Source organism: Sinocyclocheilus grahami, unplaced genomic scaffold (assembly GCF_001515645.1).
Source record: "Sinocyclocheilus grahami isolate Dianchi unplaced genomic scaffold, SAMN03320097.WGS_v1.1 scaffold251.1, whole genome shotgun sequence".
Taxonomy (NCBI): Eukaryota; Metazoa; Chordata; class Actinopteri; order Cypriniformes; family Cyprinidae; genus Sinocyclocheilus; species Sinocyclocheilus grahami.
Genome location: NW_015505430.1, coordinates 964,286 through 987,380, shown reverse-complemented (window position 1 = coordinate 987,380; position 23,095 = coordinate 964,286). Strand labels below are relative to the sequence as shown.

The 23,095-nt window shown below is 35.8% G+C and overlaps 2 protein-coding genes and 1 pseudogene across 3 annotated transcripts; 1 reads left to right on the top strand and 2 right to left on the bottom strand.

Annotated features, from left to right (window-relative positions):
- Positions 1 to 101: 101 nt before the first annotated feature.
- On the bottom strand, positions 102 to 5,203 carry fdps (farnesyl diphosphate synthase (farnesyl pyrophosphate synthetase, dimethylallyltranstransferase, geranyltranstransferase)). Of its 2 annotated transcripts, none has more exons than XM_016289800.1 (10): positions 5,094 to 5,203; positions 4,485 to 4,643; positions 4,147 to 4,287; positions 3,778 to 3,858; positions 3,170 to 3,292; positions 1,550 to 1,638; positions 1,383 to 1,455; positions 1,208 to 1,285; positions 957 to 1,091; positions 102 to 864 (listed from the first exon to the last, which is right to left on the bottom strand). In XM_016289800.1, the coding sequence occupies exons 1-10, from the start codon at positions 5,115 to 5,117 to the stop codon at positions 664 to 666; spliced, it is 1,104 nt and encodes a 367-aa protein (XP_016145286.1). In that variant the 5' UTR covers positions 5,118 to 5,203; the 3' UTR covers positions 102 to 663. The 2 variants fall into 2 exon arrangements, with proteins under 2 accessions (XP_016145286.1, XP_016145287.1); XM_016289801.1 differs by having other exon boundaries at positions 4,485 to 4,637.
- A 2,302-nt stretch (positions 5,204 to 7,505) lies between these two features.
- LOC107598458 (uncharacterized) lies at positions 7,506 to 9,589 on the bottom strand (annotated as a pseudogene).
- Positions 9,590 to 18,267: 8,678 nt separating this feature from the next.
- rcvrn2 (recoverin 2) lies at positions 18,268 to 22,823 on the top strand. The gene is made up of 3 exons (XM_016289758.1): positions 18,268 to 18,948; positions 21,794 to 21,905; positions 22,167 to 22,823. Exons 1-3 carry the CDS (start codon positions 18,568 to 18,570, stop codon positions 22,250 to 22,252), a joined length of 579 nt encoding a protein of 192 aa, XP_016145244.1. The 5' UTR covers positions 18,268 to 18,567; the 3' UTR covers positions 22,253 to 22,823.
- Positions 22,824 to 23,095: the final 272 nt, after the last annotated feature.

The following is a 23,095-nucleotide window of genomic DNA, read 5'->3' as shown; positions in this document are numbered from 1 at the left end:
GAACAAGCAAGCCCTGTCCAGATTTAAAAAGTAAAGCAACACATTACTTTCCATAAAAAGTAACGTAATTAGTTACTTTTTTATGGAGTAACACGATATTGTAATGCATTACTTTTAAAAGTAACTTTCCCCAACACTGGTCTTATTATTAAATACTTAAGGAATCAGGTTTTTAAGGAATATGTGCATCTATTCACTGGGATTGCATCTGATCAGCAGTTTGTTGGTTCTCATTCTCAGAAATATTAATTTTCTTTTGTAAATATTGATTTTATTCAATACACCTTCTTCTTTTTTCCATTTTTCTCTCATTTACCCAAAGACATTGAAAATGCAATCCAAAAACCTGATGAAAATATATGGTTTTTACATACTGTATATACCCCAAGTGAAACACTGCCAGGCGTTGTTTATGTGTGCTATTTGTGGTAGACCTCTGATTAGCATATTGTAATTTTTTCTGCAAGAATATCAGAGGGAAAACAAAAATAATTATGACAAATAACTAAACTCTTGACAGTATATTTAAAGTGCAGATAAAACCTACCGTTTCCATATTTATTCAACCACTAAAATCCCTCACTGCATATTTATTTGACAAAAGTCTGCGTGCCTAAAATGACTGAACTCCATTCGTGTCCTTTCATTTCTCTGAACCACACCTTATTTGTTTCTCTTATATATTTTCTTGGCAAAATTAAGAAAAACAGCATGAGGCAGATTCTTGGCATGAAGCTGGATGAGTTTTTGAAGGCGGCGATAGCTCTCCTCCTCATGCTGATGGTATCGAATAGGCATTTCCAGACTATCATACAAAGCTTTGACCCGTTCAACACTTTCAGCATCACTACGTCCATAACATGCCTGAGAGAAAGAGGGAAAATCTGTTAACTCTACCACGTTTGTGTTGCTTTCTGCTGTTATTTCCCTTTAGAAACTGTCCCACATTTTCTCACCTCGAGTTCTGCCCTCTGTTCAGCTGTCATGATGCCCAGTGCGGTCACCACCAGCCAGCTGCATTTGTTGTCCTGGATATCTGTGCCAATCTTTCCAGTAACTGCAGGGTCACCATAACAATCCAAGTAGTCATCCTGTCAATGACAAACATGTTCTGAATGCTTTGGTACAAAATTACAACCAGAGAAGATCTGATAGCATTAAGGATACCAGGCTTCAAAAGTGTTGCTTTATTATAATATTATTATACCTGTATCTGAAAGAACTCTCCCATCTCAAGTAAAATAGTTTTAGCATTGTTGTGTTCAGTCTCATTTTCAATCCCTGCCTGTAATCAATAAAAAATGATTGCAAAAATAATTCTTTAGATTTTATAAAAAAAATTCAAAAAACCATAAAAGACACGTACTGTGTACAAAACTCACCATGTACATAGCTGCAGCCACAGGGAGATAAAAGGAGTAGAATGCAGTCTTGTATTTCACAATGGCTTTGTACCTATGGCAAATACACTGTAAATCAGTCAGCGATTGGGCAAATAGCATTTTCTTTTGAAAGGTTTCATTTTGTTTAAGTTGAGACACCATCTCACCTCTCCATGGTGAAGCGATCAAGGTCAATTTTGTGTGGAGGTGCCGTCATCAGATCTAGAGCTTGACCCAGCTCTGTCTGGAAAGAGGTCTTGAAGAAAAAAGATTCAGGTTTAAGAAGTGCACATACATCAGTATCTATTTAGTGTTTCCCCTAGGTTTACAGCTTTTTTTTTGTGGGGGGGGGTTAATTAGACAATTTAATTAATTGTCTAATTAATTAAAATTATGAAACTTAAACAATTTAACATCAATTTATTAAAAGTTTAACAAAAATTGCAAGTTTAGGGCCCTATGAAATGTTTTATTTTTTTCCAACCTTATGTTTTATTGTTACCAAATTCTGATTTAGCATGTCTAATTATTTGAAAGCATAAAAACAAGTTTAATTTATTCTTACAATAGCCTTATGATTTTTTGCTCAGAATTTCTGTTGTGTATTTACATTTAAGGCATAAAATAATTAAACATTTAATCTATCTTTTAACCCCTTAACATTTTTGAACATAGACGTGAAAGTGCACGATCCAAACTTACATTTTTATAATTCATGAACGAAAACATTTTGTAACATGATATTGATGTACCATTTTCATGGTAATGCAATGTTTGATTTTAAAATGGGTTTCAAAGGATGAATTTTGAGATTTAATGTATTCAATTGATATATAATTTCTGATGATTTCTAAAGTGTGATAGAGAAAAGGCAACAAAGAAGACTTTTTCTTTTGACAAAGGTCAGAACTCCTGTTATGATGTAGATTTTTGAGGTGCACTCTTGACAAAAATTAATCTATTACTTTTCCTAAATAGTTTTTAACAAAAACATTTATTTGTAATATAGTGAAGTAAACTTAGGCGTCCCACAGAGGGGACGGGAGACAGTTAAAGGGTTAAGTAATGAAAATTAAACAAATTTTATTTTTGGGGAGAAAATAGAGGTAATTTAATATTACAATTAAAACATTGAAGAAATATTGTGTGATTATTCCTTAAAAATAAGGTTTTAATCATTTTAGTAGTAGTAGTAGCAGCCTATTACGTATATTCTACTCAACAATAGTAATATATTTCTGCCACAATGCCTTCAAGTTAAACCAAACTTTTATTTTGACGGGTTGCCGTGAATACCTTTACATTTCTGTGTGTATATGATATGAGGATAGTTTTACTCAAATGAAACGGTCAAATGCTCATGAAGTGACTCTCAGAGCAGTTCTGGAGATGTTGTTCATGTATTTATGTCCTCGTTAGTGAGACGGCAGACTTTAAAATCACCGCAAGCATCACGCGCGCTTCAGTACGAGTGGTAAACAAAACCGCACGTCTGCGCCATTTATTAACACAGAGACACGCAGAATTTATATTTAAATAGTCGTTTTGTGGCTTAATATTTACAGATACTAGCGGGAGTGTGCTCACTTGTGTGTGCGCGCACGTGTGTGTGTGGGCCGCCCCCCTAATATAATGGCAGGGGAAACACTGCTATTAAACAATAGAAACTGCCTAACAGTCTGTACATTTTTATGAACAGGCTGCCAGTGAGCAATAAGTCGTCAAAATGTGCCCACATGTGGTACTGTGCTGTAACAGAGTAATGACGCTTTTGGGTGTGTTACTACCTCGGTAAAAAGCTCGAGCAGATGGACATAGTAGTGCTGTCCTCTGCAATTTCTGCGAAGTAGGCGGTAGATCGCCCCCTCCAGGAGAAAAGCATCATTAATGGCATCCAGACCAATGCCTTCCTGACAAATAGAAAAAGAACATAGATTCACGCAGATATTAAACATTCCACACAACTGATATAAACTAATATAATATAATAAAGATAAACTTAATGATATAATACTTATTCCTCATATACAACTATTTTAAATTAAAATAATTGTCCATCCCTGAATCTCTACAAACTTAAATATTAACAGTAAAAATATAATAATAAACAACAACAGCAACTATTATTATTTTTTTTATTAGTAGACTCACCCAAGCTTAATATCAAGAGAACAAAATGTTACATTGCTATAAAATCGATATATTTTCATAACGTGTAATAGGATGAATAGATAACTGGCTTTAAAAAAGTTTCTTCTTCAATGGATGGAACTAAATTGACTACTATAATTATAACATATCCAGTCAATATACACATTTGTTTACCAATACACACTCATCATCATGCATCATCAGCACATATCTCAAAACAAGCATAAATTAATCAATCAATTACCTTCTTATACCAACAGGGTTGACCCCTCCTTGTCTGGGATGCATCCATAATGTCATCAGCCACCAAGAAAAATGCCTGAAGCTGGGGAGGAAACAAAACGTTTGGTTTATTTCCTCTGTCAATCTCTATGTAAAGTTAGAGTAAATGTATAGGCTACTAAAAGCAAATGGGCTTCATCCAAGATAATATGTTGACTTCATTTTATGTGTGGATTATTTCATATTTATTTCTGATTTTTGTGCGATGATAAACTATGACAAACTGCATTTGAAGTAATTTATTCAAAAATCATCTTGTACACAAGTGAGCGAGCCTACTTGCATTGTCAGTAACCGTTGAAGGTCAATTAAAAGTATTAATTTCACACACCAGTTCAATGCACCATCCAACCAAAAGGGCTCTGTGAACTTCATCAGGTGGCAGTTCAGAAGGAGAGACCAGCTCCCGTAGCGAACCAATCACAGACAAGCCTCGGTTTCTCTTGCCTCCAGGAGCATTGTACCGAAGCACCTAAAAAAGAATTATACTTGAATACAAAAGAAAAGCCAAACTGACAAATAATAAAATTAATTCAATAGAGTGTTGTTTCAGAATGGTTTCAGATTGGTTCTAGAGTTTTAAACTGCAAATGATCTGTGTGCCATCTTCACTATTTGTCTTAATGTGGATTTCATCCCCCCAAACAGGCTGTGAGAGGTTTGCTCTACCTCTCTGAGTCTGTTGAGTGCATCAGTGAGAAATGGATCAGTGAAGTCCTGCTCTGTAAGTTCAGACACCAGCTTTTCAAACTCCAAATCAAAGAGCTGCACATCTAACAACATCTTGCCTTTCTGCAGGACACCGTTACTACTGCTGTCGCCCTTAAGTTAAGAAGCACACAAATACAGTGCGATGACAGAGACATAAATCAGAAACAGGCAAACATTTGACATTTTGATTGGGATTAGTGTATCCCTTGGAAAATATGGAAATAAAGTATTGTCCTAAATTGAAAATACATACTGTACATGCATAAAAATCTGCAGACCGCTTAACGTAACAGTGCTAATGCATTGAGTTTAATCAGTAGTACAAGCCTGATTTAGCATGCCTGCTATTCCAGTATGTGACAGCTTGTTAAGGAACACTGCTAAATTCATTATATCCCATTTTAGGAAATAACAGGAGGAATATTACTTACCACGATCACACATTAACAATGTAAACATGATCGCATAAGCTTAAGCTTAGCTAAGCAGCATTAACATTAGTTTTTGAGATTAAACGATTCATGGTACACTTTTATTGGTTTACTTTAAAGGTTTACTTTAACTTACCATTACGAATCTGTCCTTGCTCATACTACTATCACACACATTTGTCTGTGCTGTGCTTTTATTTCACCTGCCGTATGAAAAGTCAAGACGGCCCATAAGAGTGAAGGCGTACCTCATATTGTAGTTTTTTCGTTTATTTGTTTCAGTCTGAAGGCTTCATTTTAAACTTCAAGTACCGAAGTGCTTTGCGCATGCTCTGTTGGGGCGTGTACGCAAAAGCTCATATGACATCACGAACGTCCATTGGTTCCAGTAATCGAACGAGGATGGGCTCCAGAGAAATCAGCCAATGAGAAGAGACTATCCACGACGCAAAGGGTGGAGTGAATGCAAGGGTTTGGTATCAGGTTTGGTAAACTCTCGTAGCATGATATAGCCTACGATAGAGTGACAATAAATATTTATTTATTCACTGTTAGACCCCAAATGTTAGTTACTTCGCATGGCTAGCTGTGTGTGTGTATATATATATATATATATATATATATATATATATATATATACCTCAAGATAATAATAATAATAATAATAATAAAACTGTTGCTATATAGCCCCAGCTTTAAAAACAGCCTAATCTTAATATTTATCAATTCCAAATATTATGGAATATGTTTAATGGCTTTTATAAATTAGTTATAATTGTAGTTGGGCTTATCCTAATATTATTGTAGAACTGTGATCTGTGGCTACCAGTAGCTGCTCGCATAAAATTCAAGGCATTAATGTTTGCCTACAAAACCACTGGCTATGCACCCATTTACCTAAATTAATTTCTTCAGACTTATGTGCCTCTAGAAGCTTGCGTTCTTCAAGTGAACGTCGCTTTAGTGTGCCATCCCAAAGAGGCACAAAATCACTTTCTTGGACTTTTAAATTAAACGTTCCCTCCTGGTGGAATGACCTGCCCAACTCAATCCGAGCAGCTGAGTCCTTAGCCATCTTCAAGAATCGGCTAAAAACACATCTGTTCCATCTTTATTTGACCCTCTAACTCTAGCACTCTCTATTCTAATTATATTCTTTATTATTTAAAAAAAACTTGCCTCTTTTAGACTTGCACTCTATTTATTTACTAACTGCTTGTTTTCTTTAAAAAAAAAACTAACACTTGCTTCTCTAATCTTTTTTGCATTCTATCTGTTTTCTTTTTATTTATTATACAATTATAATTCTGACTTTCTGACTTCTTCTGATTAACAAAAGCAAAAAAGGCCTCTAACACTAGCTTGCTCTATTCTTTTTCTATTCTATCTGTTTTCTTTTTATTTATTATATGATTTAAAAAAAAACTTGCTACGTGTACTGTGTTAAGCTAACTGAGACTAGTTATAGCACTTGTATATCATTGCTCTCTGTTTGATTTTGATTGCTTCCATTGTCCTCACTTGTAAGTCGCTTTGGATAAAAGCGTCTGCTAAATGTCTAAATGTAAATGTGATATTATTTGTTCCAAAGGGTACTTAAGTACTTGATGACTTTTAGAATAATGTGTATTTTTCATTCAGTAGACTCATTTTGACTTGCAAATGATGAATACAATATAATGAACACAAGTGATTCATTAGTGAGATACAGTAAAGTCCAAAAAGTTGGCTTAGAAAAGTAAAAGCAGTAGGAGATACAGTATGGTGCAACAAAACAACAGTAAACAGTAGAGTAGTAATAGGTAAAAAAAAAGCAACAGTAAACAGTAGAGTAGTATAGCATTTATTATTATTTTTAGTAAGGAGGCTTTTTGTAACATCAATACATGGAAACATTTATTTAACTTCATTCAAGGACATTTATTTATCTGCATTCAAGGACAAATTGATCATGCACAGCCAACTGAAATGCTTTATTAACTAAATATTAAGGAAGGAGAGAGAAAGCAAAAACTTTCAAAATATATTCTACATACTTAAATTTAAAAGCAAATTAAAAAAACATTTATTTCCTGCCACTTCCACTTTACATAAAGATCATGCATAATCATGCAGAGTGCGTTTCTAATTGTGAATGATTTGCAAGCTGAAAATATAATATGATTACGATCTTATAATATGATATTAAAATCTAAATACAGGAACAAAGTCAACACTTTTTCTAACTCCCATAAATCATACACTTGGTCTGTTTTGGATTGACAGGGTTTTTCAAAATCTCAGTATCAGTTGTCTTCTGTTAATGCAGATAATCCTGCAAACACTGCCTTTATCCATAATGTTTCTTGTTCAGTTGATGTTTGTTTCAGTGAACATGCTTTGTTTGTTGATTAAAACAATAATACATTTTATGCTTTGGATACTAGCAATATTATAATCTAAATTGAGCTCTCATGACTATTACATGCTGGACAGCAAAGATTAAATCTTAACTATGGTAGTATTTTTGTACGTAGCAAGGTTGTAAAATACATATTGGTAAAATCTCTCAGAAGTATGATGCTTCTTCTTCTTCAGTGAATCCAGCTTTAACAACCTCTTGAATTCTCTTGATTTGTTCTGGAGGAGCAGCAGGTAGAATGGCAAGCAATTCTCGATCAATCCTTTCTAGTCTTGCAGTGCTCTTCCGGTCATACTCCTCTTTATTCTGCAGGACAAGCATTAAAATGCCTTTCTGTGCCTCGTCACAGCTGTTCTGGAGCAGTATTCGCTCATGCTCAAATTCTGGTTTACTTTTATCCATGGTTAAAAGTTTGCCCAGTGAACTGACACGGTCCATCAGGTACTTGCTGGAAACATCTGTGTATGTTCCAGAGATCATATGGACCAGACTAGCGATGTTACAGGCTTGGGAAGCTTGAGTGTAGAGCAGATCTTTTAAGAAGAGTTTTGCGTTGTAGGAGAGGGCTTGTGTTTTCTATGATGTGGAGACAAAGTTTTTGAGAGTTTTGCTCAGGCTGGTTTTCACAATGTTGGAAACCATCTGAAAGAAGTGAACCATCTTCTCCCACTGCTCCTTCACTCTCCCCATGGCATCCATTCCTTTGACCAGCATCTCTGTGGTAGTATTGAAGTCGATCTCTTTCGGATCACAATTTCTCATAGTAACCAGGATTTCAGTTAGTTCCTTCTGGTTCTTCTCTAGGTTCTCCACACACTTCTCATAGGTCTCTCTTGACTTGTTCAGCTGAGCTCGGCTCTGCTCTATCTTGTACCGTGCATTCTCCGTGGCCTTCTGAGAAGCACTCATGTTCTCTGACTTGTTTTGTTCTTTAAACATCATTGGTGGTGTAGGAGAAATGGCTGGAGAATTTGTGATATCTTTGCTTTTGCTATCAAAACTGTGAGCTGACTTGATCAGATCCAAGACCTCTTGTATTATTTTAGTACTTTTGTCTTTGTCACATTTGCCATCTGGTGCATATTTTGCCAGCTGGCTGCATATTTCCATGCCATCTTTGCATAACGTCTTAGCTTGCTTCTTTGCGGGGCAGCTAGGGATTTCCTTTAAATTATCAGTGATTCTTTCGAAATATCCTTTTATGCAATCACTTTTTGTACATTTGTTCTTCTGATCATACAGATCTCTCCAGTCAATATCATCATCCTCACTATCCACATTTATCACCTGCTGGATATTCTGGACACATGCTAAAATTTCAGCAGACTTACTATATGCATTTATTTCAGCAATCACATCTCTTGTGCTTTCCTGATCTCTAATGTAGTTCAAAGTATCAGCCATATTTGTTGTTGCAGAACACATGTTTCTCACTGGGTGAGTAATAACAGATGCCACTCCATTAATCAGGCCTGTAATGCTCTGTGTTATTCCACTCACAAAATCCATGCCAATCATTTCCCATCCACTAGGGAGAGAATCCAGAGCTTCCGTGTAGCTCTCATGAGCCTGATTCAGTTCCTTCTCAATGGCACTCACTGCCTTCTCAGTCCTTTTCTTGATCTCATTAGCTGACTGCTCCCTCAGTTTGCTCTCTTCTAATTTCTTCTTGATTGCTGCCAACTCTTCCCCATAAAAGTGCTCTGCATTCACACACGCTTCTAGCAGCTCTTGGATGATATTAATGACATCAGTGAAACGCCTTTTAGCAACATCAGACAACTCAAGACAATCATCTGCAATGACTCTGATATTGTCTAGCTGATCAGGAAGATGTGCTTTGACAACTTCATCATTGCCTTGAAACAGAATCTTCACAGCTGTCTTCATGTAATCTGGAACTTGGCCAGTATGGAGGCGAATCTGATCCATGCTTGTATGGGCCTCATTAAACGCCCACCAACCCGAGTTACACACTTGCATGAGGCAAGCGCGAAAGGAATCAGGGTATCTGATGAATTTATAACCATCTTTAGGGGGATTTTTATTGATAGAGAAATCTGTTGAGGAAGAGATGAAAACCAGCTCTCCCAGGATGGCTATGGACAGAGGTGCTGGAGTCAGATACTCTTCCCAGTTGGCATAAGGCTGCATCATAAGTTTGGTTTCATTCCTCATGTCCTCAGCAGTGGTAAGGCTTTGAGTAGATTTTGAAATGGCAGAATCCATGATTTTCCTGTTCCTGCGTGCTCAAAGCCAAGACAAAATTTGAAAAGAATTATACAAATCTCAATTTATTTCTATTTCTATAAAACCTGAGCAATAAAATCTTCAGAAATGTTCACTTTTATCAGTCTGCTCAAACATTTTGCCAAATAATGTGCACTTTCAAAATAGGTCTACTTTGTCTACGCCAAAAATATAAGAATACGTGTTTTCAGTGGTCTTTCAAAACTTGCTTTGCTTGAGAAAACATAAAATATTTAGCTTTTTTTGTGATTTTCAGTAATCTAGATCTGAAAACAACCGCACATTTTTCAATGACTGCTCTTGGCTAGAGAAAAAGATAGTTTATGATTAAAAAACATCAATGAGTAGATAATGTTATAATGGTGGAGACAATTCAATGTGCTCTATGGAGAGGTCCTACTTTATATATATAAAAAAGTAATACAAATTTAAAGAAGTGTGCATAGATCTAATAGGCTTTTATCTCCTTTATTTTAGATAGGTCCATTTTTACCATTTTAAGGAATGGTAAGGGGGAAATTATAAGAGTGAAATAACCAGACAATTACTGCAGTATGCTGTTTTCAGTAATCCTAGAGAGATCACATAATCACATTAGATTAGTTTGCAATCAGAATATGCAATTAATATGAGCAATGAAAAATGTTGTCCGGAAATGGTGTCAACTTTTGCCAGCAGAACAATAACAGTATAGATAATTTGGCATGATTTTATTCATTTATTTATTAATTAACAATAAATCAGTTAACTTTAGAATAACACTAGGGCAGAAACACTCATTCAAAAAACAAATGACAGTAAATACTTTAAATCTGCAGCATCTGATTATTAGCTCAGGCAGGAAAAATAGAAATAGACATAAAGATCCCTACCTTTCCTTTCAAAAGTGCAAATGTGCATTTCCAAATTAGTTGTGGGTCTAATTCTTCGCTTTTATGCTAAATATTTAAACTCTAAAAACTATAAGGTTATAATCATTTGAATCTAATTATAACAAGCTACCTACACTTCAACTTAACTGCTTTCATTATAAAATTTATATTCATTATAATCCATTATAAAACAGCAAAATAACCAAAGTAGTTGCCTTACCCTGTCGAAATCTCAGATGCTTTAAGTTCAGGTCCGTTAACGGTCTGATGGAATGGATGAAGCTGCAGATGCTTTTATAGCCGTACAAGGAGAAACCCCCTAGTTTTCCCCAAATCCTTTGCACCAGTGTGGTTGTTGCATTACACAGCATCAAATTAATTAAAGTGCTCCGCTGGTGAATATCCAAATAATAGCAAAACACGTGGTTTACAGTAAGCCACAAAAGCAGTTGGTCCCATTAAAACTATAGGGGATTTCTATGGTGGTAAGCTATAAAGGCATCTAATACTCCATCGCACAAATACCCCATCCTCATGAATGACGAAGCATAGTCTACGTTGGACAAGAAAGAAACAGAGAGATAAAGCATGTGTATCTCTTTCAGGTACGTTTACAATTATGAAAATTTATCTTACTCTAGAAATGTTCTAATCCAACTGTCATGTCATTGTCATGTTATTTCATATCATATCACATCTTATATGTTTGTTATGTTTTGCGTTAACTCGCACCATAATAATTTGATTTGTTTTTTTGTTTGTTTTTACAATGTAGACAAAGGAATGATTTGTTTAAAGTACTAAAGAGCTGTTGTTATAAACCTGACAAACTTTTAGAAAGAGGAGGATTTGCATTTTAGGTCATCCCTTACTCAGGTACTGGATGTTTAGGTTTTAAAAAGAGTGTAATTGAAAGTCAGAAGGAATATTTGGGAATGAGGAAAAAAAATGTACTTAAATGATTTTAGCAAATGGCTGCAATATAACAAAGAGTGAAAAATTTAAGGGGGTCTGAATACTTTCCGTACCCACTGTATATGTTTTGATATAGGGGTGGGCAGCATGCCTAGACCCTGCATCATTAGCTCTCAGAAATCTGGAATGCAAAAACATGCATTTTAGTTAAAGGACGAGTTAACACTATAAATTCCTGGACATCAAAAATGAAAGGATATAACTTAAAGATTTCTCTGCACATTATATATAGACCTACTACATCAAAACAATTGTCCAAAAATCCAAAACTTTTATCACATATATTATCACATTTGATTTATTTGATCACATATTTAGCACATACTTTTATCACATATATTTTCATATATCAGATGTGTAACTATGCAAACAATAAAGTTAGATAATGTCCAGCTTTATGTAAACCCAGCATTAACTCTTGAAAAAAAAAACAATTCTTGAGAAATTAATTGAGTGTTTCACTAAAGCTATTACATGTAAAATTGTATTCATTGCTATATAAGTATTTTTCAAATATTACATTCTCCAATATATTTCCAAATACCTTGTTTTGTAAAGGCAGATAACACATTCAGTTACACAGAAATGAATGCTTATGTATATTTAGAAATGCAGCGGGTTTTCTTAAGCACACAAACTTTAACCATTTTATATAATGCATCGTTATTTGCTGTGCAGCTGTGATGTAATTGGACCTGACGTCATGTGTTCATGTGTTTTTCTGTGTATACGGCAATGAAGAAAATATGTTTAACTCAAAAATACATAACTACAAAAATATACTTTGGCTGCACTTGGATTATAGACAAAATTACACAATGATACGTACACATATTTAAGAAGAGATATGCAATTATTCAGAGTCACTGCATCAACTTAAGAGCTAAAAACCTCTGGAATAATATTCATTTAAAGTTAGATATACAATATAAGTCTAATAAAGACACGAATGCAGAAGCAAATATGTCTCTTGTGTATTCTGAAATCACAAAGGAAATAGCTAAGTGTTTCCTGTAGCACTGAATCCAATGAATTTCCTGTGACATTCTTTCATGATTTAACAAAGAGTGATGAAGAAAAACAAAGATGAGGCAGCAGGGAGTCTGACATATTCTTTTACACCGTGACCCTTTTTAAAACAACTTCTGCATACTCATTAACCAGCACTATATTCGCTTCTGCCCTCTCTCTTCTGTACATCATTCTTCTCTTTTTCATTAAGAAACGGAGGACGAAGATCATGGCTACAAGACTCAAACTGGAAAGCAGCAGGACCAATCCAAGAGCCAGAAGGTGTGACAGACCACTCTTCATGTACTCCAAATGATCCCACAAACCTACTGACACAACACTCAAACCAACCAGAGTGCCCCAAACACCAAAGGCCAACATACAGGAGCCACAGGACAGCTCTGCTCCCCCCGTCACCACCGTGACACCTGCCACAGAAACCAACCCATTTGGTAACGTCACTGTTTCCGACTTTGGATCATATCTCACGGTTTGGGTTGGGTTAGAATCAGCTTGAAGGTCAGCAGGTGTTGCCATCATTAATGAGCTTCACGAAAGTAAGATCTTTCCAAAATTGCCTGTCCTTCCTGTTGATGTATGATTTTTATGAACTCCTTAAATATTGATGATTTTAACAAAATAAAGAACTTAGAAAGCAGTTGTCCCTCCAGGTTGTGCTTCTTCTGTAACTGTCCTTCTAGTCTCTTCTCATATGGATGTGTCAGTCATTTCTAAACTCCTATCAAATATACAAAAGCACAGAATACACATCAGCATATTATGCACAGCAAATGCCACTGTGATGAAAACAAATTGTGTTATAAATTATAGAACGACTACTGTTAAGTCAACCAATATCCATGTATGAAAATATAGACCATCAGTTTATAAATAAAGTTCTCATTGTAACAATAAAACTGATGATGATGTTGTTTTTCTATGTTGTTAATTGTCAAAATTAATATTATCTATCACTATCTTGAAAGGTTAAATTTTGTGGTCATTAATATGGGGTAGTTCACCCAAAAATGGAAGTTCTGTCAAACAGATATTTTGACAGATGTTTACTTTCTATGGTAACCAAAACTGGTTAGCAACATTTTTCAAAATACAGGTTTGGAATGGCATGAGGGTGAGTATAAAATGACAGAGTTTTTGGGTGAGCTATTCCTTTAAGTGGCATCAAAATTACCTCAAAAGTGTGTTGTATATAAATGTGTAAATCGCATACAAACATATAAAACATATAAATGCATAAATGAATATTTAGTTAAATGTATAAATTTCTCACCTATTTTCCTGCTTGTAAAGAGTCAGACCAACAAATCTTCATTCCAAAACATGAAGAAAAAACACTTCTTTTGCAAATAAAAATGTTTAATGTAACCTATTTTTAATCCAGTCTTTTTCCTAAAATTCATCAGTGTAAAAATGTTCTCTACGTTTTCTCTCAGGCAAGAACACGTTGAATGGCAGCGCAGTGCTCTACAATCATTTACACAGTGCTTCAGTGCATGCAGACCAGCCTGTACCCACCACAGAACCGGTGGACTGTTGTTTTTATTTGCCTTATCATTTGTTTGTTTCCATCGTCCTTTGTGTCCCAAAGGAAAGCGATGTCTGTCATGAGACATCATTATGACCCATTAACTTGTATTTATCTAAGACTCCCTCCCTTCCTCTGCTCCCACCCTCACTGCTGCCTTTGCCTAAGAATCGGCTGGATTTTTAAAAGAGGTATTGTTTTCTGAGCACAACGTTTGTTTTTTTCTTTTGAAAGAAATTTCCTCTTTGCACTCCCCTGCCCTTTTGACATTTCAATCGCTATCCTGTCTACGTGCCTCGTTTTTTGATTGAGAAATGGTTCATTTTGTTGTCATTTCTCATAATCATTTCCACGCTCAAGAATTATTGGATGCCATTTGGCTTTGTGTCTTCTGAGTGATTGAACACTTAATTTATTTATCAGTGAAACCTGTTCTTGTTTAGGTATTTCTAAAGCTCTACTCATTCAAAGCACAAGTTGATCTGTTCAACCCTGTTTGTTCATAAGATGTCCATTACACATCTGAAAACACTATGAGGTCAGTAAACACTTGCATAAGAGGGGGTTTCTTTCCAAATCTTGTGACACAATTGTGTCAAATGAGTGACGAGTCAGCCTGTTTGATGTTATCCATCTTCAGAAGGGGGAATAAAGTATTTTTTTACAAATTGTGTAATAAATTGTCATTTGCAATTTTTCCAGATTTACCCCACTGACCCAAAACCACACTCACAGAGCCACCACCACAACAACAACAACTATAAATCTCTATGCTAGTCCCAGCAATTCGTGTACACTGCATGTCACAATTTGCTCTTAAGGTGGGCACATTGTAATTAGCTCTGACAGGTAATCCTTGTCATTAATCCTGCTCTTGGAATTCCTGGAATAGCACAGAGAAAATCCCTGTGCTAAAAGAGGGAAGACTGAGGTATGTCTGGTGTTTCCAAGGGAGTTAAATAAATCCAGGGCGATTACAGGTAGGGCAGACCTGTATCGAGTGAATGTTTTGGAAAGTTTCAAATGCAGCTTAAGATCTCATTGTGTGACCTGATGCGAAGACACTTATAGGGACAGGGAAAAGGTCCAGAAGAAATGTAAAAGGTTACCTATTTTTTTCTATTAGATGATGAGCCCTATTAGCATTATCGTTTAAATGTCTGTATGTTGTAAATGTCGCACATTAGTAAATAACTGTCCCAGATATTAAACTTGAATTTTGACTGTTGTGTGGTCCATTTTCTAACTTATGTTAACATAAATTCAAACAGGAGGCTAAATGATTTGACACTCTTGAATGTGGCATGACGGCACAAAGCTAAAAAAAAAAAAAAAAAAGCATCTCTTTCTTTTTTAGGTTTAGTTAATAAACACAAATGCACATTACAAGATACCTTAAATCATCATGTGTATGTATGATGATTATACAATAAAATACAATACAATTGTATTTATATAGCACAATTTAAAAACAACCCAAGTTGACCAAAGTGCTTTACAACACTACACAAACAAACAATGACCAATTTTGAAGCATACAAACAATAAATGCAACTATACAACACAATAAAGCACAAGCTGTAAACGTGGGCGAAGTTCCTAAGAACAGAATCATAAAACAACAGATCAAGGAATATTAAACGCCATAGAAAATAAATAGGTCTTAAGAGTGGACTTAAAAACAAACAAGGTCAGGGCAGTTCTAATGTGAGACGGGAGACTATTCCATAGTTTTGGGCCAACAACAGAAAAAGCACGGTCACCTCTGGTTTTTAGTCTTGTCCTAGGCACTTGCAACATAGCAGAATTAGTAGATCTGAGTGATCTCGATGGACTCGATGACAACTGCATTGGCAGTATACAGAAAAAACACAGAGGTAACACTTTATTTCGATAATCCACAATAGGCATTATACTAACTATAAGTAATTTTGCAACTACAGGTCAACTAGCAGTTATTATAGATTGTCAGCTTATTGCTTAATATTTATTATATTAATAATACACATTATTTTGATGGTCCCCCAACAGACGTTCTACTGTACTGACTATAAGTAACTTTGCAAGTACATGTCAACTTATTCAACTGACCCTAACCATAAACCTAACCTAACAGCCTACTAATACTCTAATGAGAGTTAGTTCAAATGCCGCAGCAAATTAATAAAAGTTAGTTGACGTAGTTGCAAATAGTTAGTGGAATGTTTAAAATGGACTACTGAAATCAAGTGTAAGCAACAAATATTAAACACACTTGCTACCAACACACCCCAAAGTGAAGGCATTGTAATGTTGTAGCAGAGTTTTGCCGCTGCAGTGAAAACACAGTGTGATGGTGCTTCGGAATACCTAAATGAAAGTGTCCAAACTGCAATATTCAAAATATATGCAATATATTTTCAGTGCTCTCAGATGCTCTCAATGCATTCTCCAGTCCGCTGTCAATCCCCAAGCCATGCAAGTGTGTTTTAGGCTCTCACGGGAATTTGTTGAAAATGCCCGCTCTGCTCTACATGACCGTGTCAGTGTAAATGCACTGTAACAATGCAATGTGGCTGGTGATATTAATTGAGAAGTGGTGTGCACGGAGTTAGAGAAGTAGACCCAACATAAGTATACTGTCATTGATATTACGACATATATGTCAATGATATTTACATATAATGATATAATTAACCTAAGCTGCTACTAACAGCCATTAGTAACTGAACCAAACATGATCTGATGAATTTATTGGATTACCCACAACAGTTTATGTGCAAGTGTAAAAGTTGAGGCCTAAAACCCAGACACATACCATTATGGGCAACATCCACTCAGTGAGCAGGATAAAGTCATGATGCTTAAGTTTGACACTGAACTGAAAAAGATGCATAATACAGTAAATTAGAAAGCATGCACCAGAGAGAGAGAGAGAAAGAGAGAGGGCAATAGAACTAATAAAAGACAGATGGCATGAAAAGTTGTAGAGAGGTGAGAAGTACAGGAATAAGATTAAAAGAGGGATATGCTTCCTGGAAAAGAGGGTATATGGCAGATGTCAGGTCCAGGCTTAACTAATCCCAATTACCATATGCAATTGAAATAAAATCAAACACACCCCAGAGGTGTCTTGAATTAACCTCAGTGAACTTGACATCAGACATCAGATTAACATTCAGTGAAAGTGTTGACAGTTTGTGGGATGAATTCAACAGAACATAAAACAAATAAACCTTATTTTTTAAGTCATCCATTCAACCTATCTGATGTTGCCATTTGTAAACTTTAGTAAGAAACAATGTGTCAAGCTGAGGAAAAATAAGTACATCTCTACATCAAGGCCTCTATTTAAACATCACAAAAGGTCAGTTTGTTTGTCTGGATGCCGCTGTCTGTGCCAAAATGCTCTGATGTCACATTAAAGAGGACTAAGACTGTCAAGCAGTTGAGGACATGACTGTATGTTAAGGACTTTTTGTTACTGACATTACTGCGCTTTTCATTTAAGGATAAGCATAGTTTCTATTGCTTATAATTAGTGATATCAGTCAGCTGTGTGATCTAAACAAAATATGATTTTTGATGAAATTAAATGAAAAATTTGCACCCAAGGATCTCTGGAGTTAAGCTAAAAAGTTAATTAATTGAGTGAAAAAACAGTACAATTACATCTTTATCTGATAAATTTGATCTTTTTTTTAAAATATGCTATTCGTAACAATAGCTGGAAATTACACTATTATGTAACTCCATGCGATATATAAATTCATAGACACACCTTTTGCTAAGAAAAACAATATTATGCAGTGCAAAACCATACTGATTTGTGCAACGTTTTCTTGATCATCTCAAATCCATTTTGCAATTTCAACAAAACCTAAAATATTAAATAAAATATGTTAGATAGCTAAATACAGCAATGTTACAATAGTTACAATGTACAGTAATGTCACAATGACATTTAAATTAACAAAATTCAAAATAATGCTTGATACGTCACCCAAACTAAATGCTTAATTCATAAGACATAGCATAGATATGATCAACAAGCTTAAGATGTAGTGACAACTGGTCATTTGCCTGGTAAAGCTCAAATATATGCTTCATTTGTTAAATGTTCTGTTCTGTGTTCTGGGTTATTATTGTAATCATTTATGAAAGGGGACAGTCCCAAGCTGTTGATTTGGGGCACAGAGGCTCAGCCACGTCAAATCCCTCTTTAACGACTTAAACCTGCATTCAAAGGTAACAGCCTAAGTTCACCTGCCCCACCCTCACTCACTCACCCACCCATCAGCATCCAACGTCATTGATCAGCGGTCATTCTTCCCTTTACATTTGAGAACTTCAATACAACGTCTATCAATCCGTCTGTCTATCATCTCTCAAAAGGAGAACTGAGCACCAAGATTTTAATGGGACATTAATTACAGGCACCCAACAAAAGAGACATTCTCTGGGAACATCTCAGCAAGAGCAGCTACATAATATAGTGTATCTCTGGTTGGGAAAGGAGGACCTGACGAACAACATTTCCTGAAGCCCTGCCTGTGCTCTCCACCAGCAGCCAAAAATGGGGAATGCCAAAAGCAGCGCTATGTCCAAGCAGATCCTGGAGGATCTCAAACTCAATACCAAATTCTCAGAGGATGAACTGTCACAGTGGTACGAGAACTTCCAGAAGCAGTGTCCGTCTGGCCGGATCTCACCAGAGGAGTTTAAAAAGATCTACGAACGCTTTTTCCCAGACAGTGATGCCGCATCATATGCCCAGCATGTCTTCCGCTCCTTTGACACGAATGACGATGGAACGTTGGATTTCAAGGAATACATTATTGCTCTACATATGACATCAACTGGAAAGACGGAGCAGAAGCTGGAGTGGGCCTTTTCACTCTTTGATGTTGACAAGAACGGCTACATCACCAAGTCAGAAGTGGCAGAAATCTGTCAGGTTGGTCAGACGTTGGTGAACAAGTCTTCATTTGTGGCACTGTTGTGTGGCTTCCCTTCAAAATCATAGCATAAATGAGTGAGTTTGATATTTATGTAGGGAAACCAGGGCTAGTTGTCAGTTTTGCTAAAGATAAAAAGATAAAAATATTATTGAATGCATGTTGATCTTTTGTGACAACATGCCCCTATATGCAGGGTATACTGTCGCACTGTATGTTGTCACACAAGGACAAGTAGTCACAATGGAACCTGCCATTGATTGAACAGCCTATGACATCGAAATTTAAGTAAAACAATTGACAAATGACAAGAAAGAAAGAAAGAAAGAAATCATTAAATTACATAAACACATGTTTGACAGTTAACCCCAACCAGATATTTATGATAAACACACTTGGCCCTAAAATCACAGTTAAACATTTTGGTTTAACATAAAAGCTGTTACAAATGTTTTAGAAACCAAATTCACAAACCGTTAAAAAAAGTAGTTGCATGTACAGCGCTCTCTCCCACCTTCAATACCACGACTGAGGTGCCCTTGAGCAAGGCACCGAACCCTCAACTGCTCCCTGGGCGCCGCAGCATAAATGGCTGCCCACTGCTCCGGGTGTGTGTTCACTGTGTGTGTGTGTGTGTGTGTGTGCTCACTGCTGTGTGTGTGCACTTAGGATGGGATAAATGCAGAGCACTAATTCCTAGTATGGGTCACCATACTTGGCCACATGTCACGTCACTTTTAACCTTAAAATAACTAAGTGTACTTTCACTTTCTAATTTGTATGTACTTTGTAGTTGTACACTAGTTGTGTACTCAAAGTTTACTACTGTGATTAAAAGTATATTAGTATATATTAGTTTAGTGTTAAATGTTGGACTAGGTGTGTGAGAGAAAACAGGTGTGGGAAATGTTAAAAGTATGCTTTAAAGTATACTTCTATAAACTAAAAAGTGGGCCAGTTTAGTCCCAAATAGTAAATAATAATACAAAATAATACACTTACAAGTATACTACTAGTACTAGTAATATTATTACAAGCATATGTAAAAATATACTTGAACTTCACTTAAGTATACTTAATAAAATTAACTTGAAGTATACTTTTTTGTAAAGGAAGTTAGTCTGATTTAGTCTGATTAGTCTGACAGTTTTGAAGAAGATGTTTGATACCAACACATATTTGTGTAGGGACATTTGACTCAAATTCTTATAGTTACTAAAATACAGCCCTTGTGACAACTTGCCCCAGTCTCTCTTATATAGTGCTCATGCTAATACATTCTAATCTTTTTCTTGATCACGTATCACATATTCTGCATTTAATCACTGAACCAGACATCCAATTTTCCCTCTATTCTCTCTCTGAGTTTTGTTCAGTCAGCAGAACTGAACAGACAAAGAATACAAGGCCTCGGTAAAAAGAAAGAAGCCAAATGTCTTATGAGCTTTGACTTAACGAGTCATTGCCTTGGAGCATGGCTAATGCAATCGGTTGAATCCTAGAATAATTCATCCGATAAATGGTTTAGCTTGAACAATAAATGTACGCAGAGGCTTTTTCAAATGCAGACAGCCATTAGCACAGAGACAGGTGGGTGGGGGGATTACAGTGTAAAATACTTTCTTTTTTTTTTTTTATGCTGGATAAGTGGGTTGCATAAGTCACAGTAAACAGTGGGAACGTGGCTTAAATTGCACATTATATATCCAGCAAGACAAACACAAGAAATAAAAATGTTTCTTCTATGTTTTTTATCGAGCAGGAAAAGAGTCATACATCAGGTTGAGAAGTTAAGATACAATATAGAATCAGGGGATACAGTTTCCTTTTCATTGCATTGTTTACTAGTTTAAGGCATTTGTGGATGCATCAAAATGGTTATCCTAACACAGCTACACACCACTAGGTCAGATCAGCATTTGACCTTATGCTCAGGCTTTGTGATCACTAGTTTGGTGGTTTATAAGTATAAATGTCACTGTCATCATGCCAGTGACTGAATGCAAAAGAGCATTAAAGACTGAGCTGTGCTGAGGCCATGCAGTGTGTGTTTTGGCAGGAACTTTGGCACTGCCTCTAATCTGTATTATTCTTACGTGTCCTGTTAGAGATAAACATCTCCACGGCTCACTGGACCACTCAGATCCAGGTCAGCTGTGGTAAGGAAAAACTAAAGTCTATGTAGATGACCCTTGGCGTTAGTGGTCCTAATCTATGATGATAACCTCCAGACCAGCATTATCAGAAGATTTGGCACTCCAATTAACTAATGGATGTGGCTGGCTGTCACAGGGATTTGGGTAAAACATTAGGTTGCCTGTATTGAGATGAGGTGTTTAGTTTTGGTGTGTTTGGGGAAAATGCTATGGCAATTGGAAATGGTGGCTAGACTATATTATTAATATAAAATAATTACACACACACACACACATTGGGTTTCCAAGTTTAAAGCCATTTGGTTCATAAACCATGTTCACTTTGTAATACCTGTCATTATACACACTTGTGTCCTTGTAAACCATATGAACCTGTACACACACACACACACATTCAAATGTATTATCAGAGTTATTACATAACAGAGATTAAATGGCAAATAGCAAGAAATTAATTTTCAGCTTTTAAATTAAAACAAAATAATTAATATTTAAGTAACATATTTTATTATATTAAAATATAATTACAATAATTTAAGTTGTCATTAGGATATGCTTCATAATGGCCAGAGTTTCAAGCCCAGAATGTAAATTGAAAGAGAGATGTTTATTACACAGATAATTATTCTTAGAATTTGTCTTTCCTCCCTCCTCACGTCCACTTTTCTCCCATCTTGTTGAACCTCAGGCTATCTTTAAGCTGATCCCCAAAGATGCACAGGAAAATCTTCCTGCAGACGAGAACACTCCTGAGAAGAGAGCAGACAAACTGTGGTCGTTCTTCAATAAAAAAGATAATGGTAATGTTATGTTTTTTTATATTTTTTTATATAACCTTTTAGTGTTCATATATATCATATGTATTATCTAATATCTGTCATCCATGGACAAACGATAAAAGATTTAAGTGTGTTATTTGAATATATGGTTGCATTTCCTACCTTTGCAAAGCAAAGATGGCGCCATGGTAAAGTAATGTCAAAAGGCTGCTGTTAAAAGACTGAATAAGTGAGTTTGTCCAATAACATTGAGTGTTGTCACTCTTTCTATTTTTCTTTCAGAGCGATTGGCTGAGGGTGAGTTTATTCAAGGCGTTCTTGAGAATGAAGACGCGATCCACCTTATTCAATATGAGCCCAAAAAGTAATAACAAAATGAGAACAAAAGCACTGTATTTTGCTGTCATATCATTTCCTTTGGCCATGTGCTTTCCCTCTTTTTCTTTTTTCCCCATTTTGTTTGTTTTTAACTTTTACCCCTTTAACCTGCAGATCGGTCCTGTTTCTTGTATTAGTGCGACATGAATCATTTTGTAAATATTTGAAAGCCCATTAACTTCAATATGTTTCGAGTGAGTTGTTATAGACAGAATGAGGATAGATTAAAGTGATAGCCTAGTAAAATGTCGCATCTGGGAACATGTAGGCTATGTCGACCGAAGAAGAGTTTCTGGCAGATGAGATTATGATACTCTTGAGCTGAAAGCAAACATTTTCTTTATGAATCAAATCGAGAACAAAATAATTCATGTTTTTCTTGTAAAAGCAGTAAAATACAGATGAAAGCCAATAAAGCCACTAGGCTGTGTGGAAAAACAAAAAAGATAGGCTAATTTCGTTCAGATGTATCTGATAGTACAATAACGTTTGCCATTTATATTATGCAAATCTGTTTTTGATGTCAACTGCTGTGGAATAAAACTGACACTGTAAAAGCTACTAAGAGTTTCACTTTTTTGAGTCTGTGTGTGAATTTGTGCGTAATTGATTCGGTGAGGTGAAGAGTTCAAGTGAACCGCTGGAATGGGCAAGCACATTTAAAGCAGCACTATGTAACTTTTTCTGTGTTCAAAATGTGCAAAATGTATATAATGAGCGAGTACATCGTGAATTCATCTTCCAAACCGCGTTTTTGTCTTGTACACTTATAATAAGTACTTATATTTGGACTATTGTAACCTGGTCGGGTTGTCACTGCTGCGGAGTAACAC

Coding starts and splice junctions, on each gene's coding strand:
- fdps (XM_016289800.1), bottom strand. CDS start 5,117: ATGAGCAAGGACAGATTCGTAATG. Junction 3,293..3,777: donor AACCCTGTTGGTATAAGAAG/GTAATTGATTGA, acceptor TCTATTTGTCAG/GAAGGCATTGGTCTGGATGC. Junction 1,456..1,549: donor GATCGCTTCACCATGGAGAG/GTGAGATGGTGT, acceptor TATTTGCCATAG/GTACAAAGCCATTGTGAAAT.
- rcvrn2 (XM_016289758.1), top strand. CDS start 18,568: ATGGGGAATGCCAAAAGCAGCGCTATGTCCAAGCAGATCCTGGAGGAT. Junction 18,949..21,793: donor AAGTGGCAGAAATCTGTCAG/GTTGGTCAGACG, acceptor GTTGAACCTCAG/GCTATCTTTAAGCTGATCCC. Junction 21,906..22,166: donor CTTCAATAAAAAAGATAATG/GTAATGTTATGT, acceptor TTTTTCTTTCAG/AGCGATTGGCTGAGGGTGAG.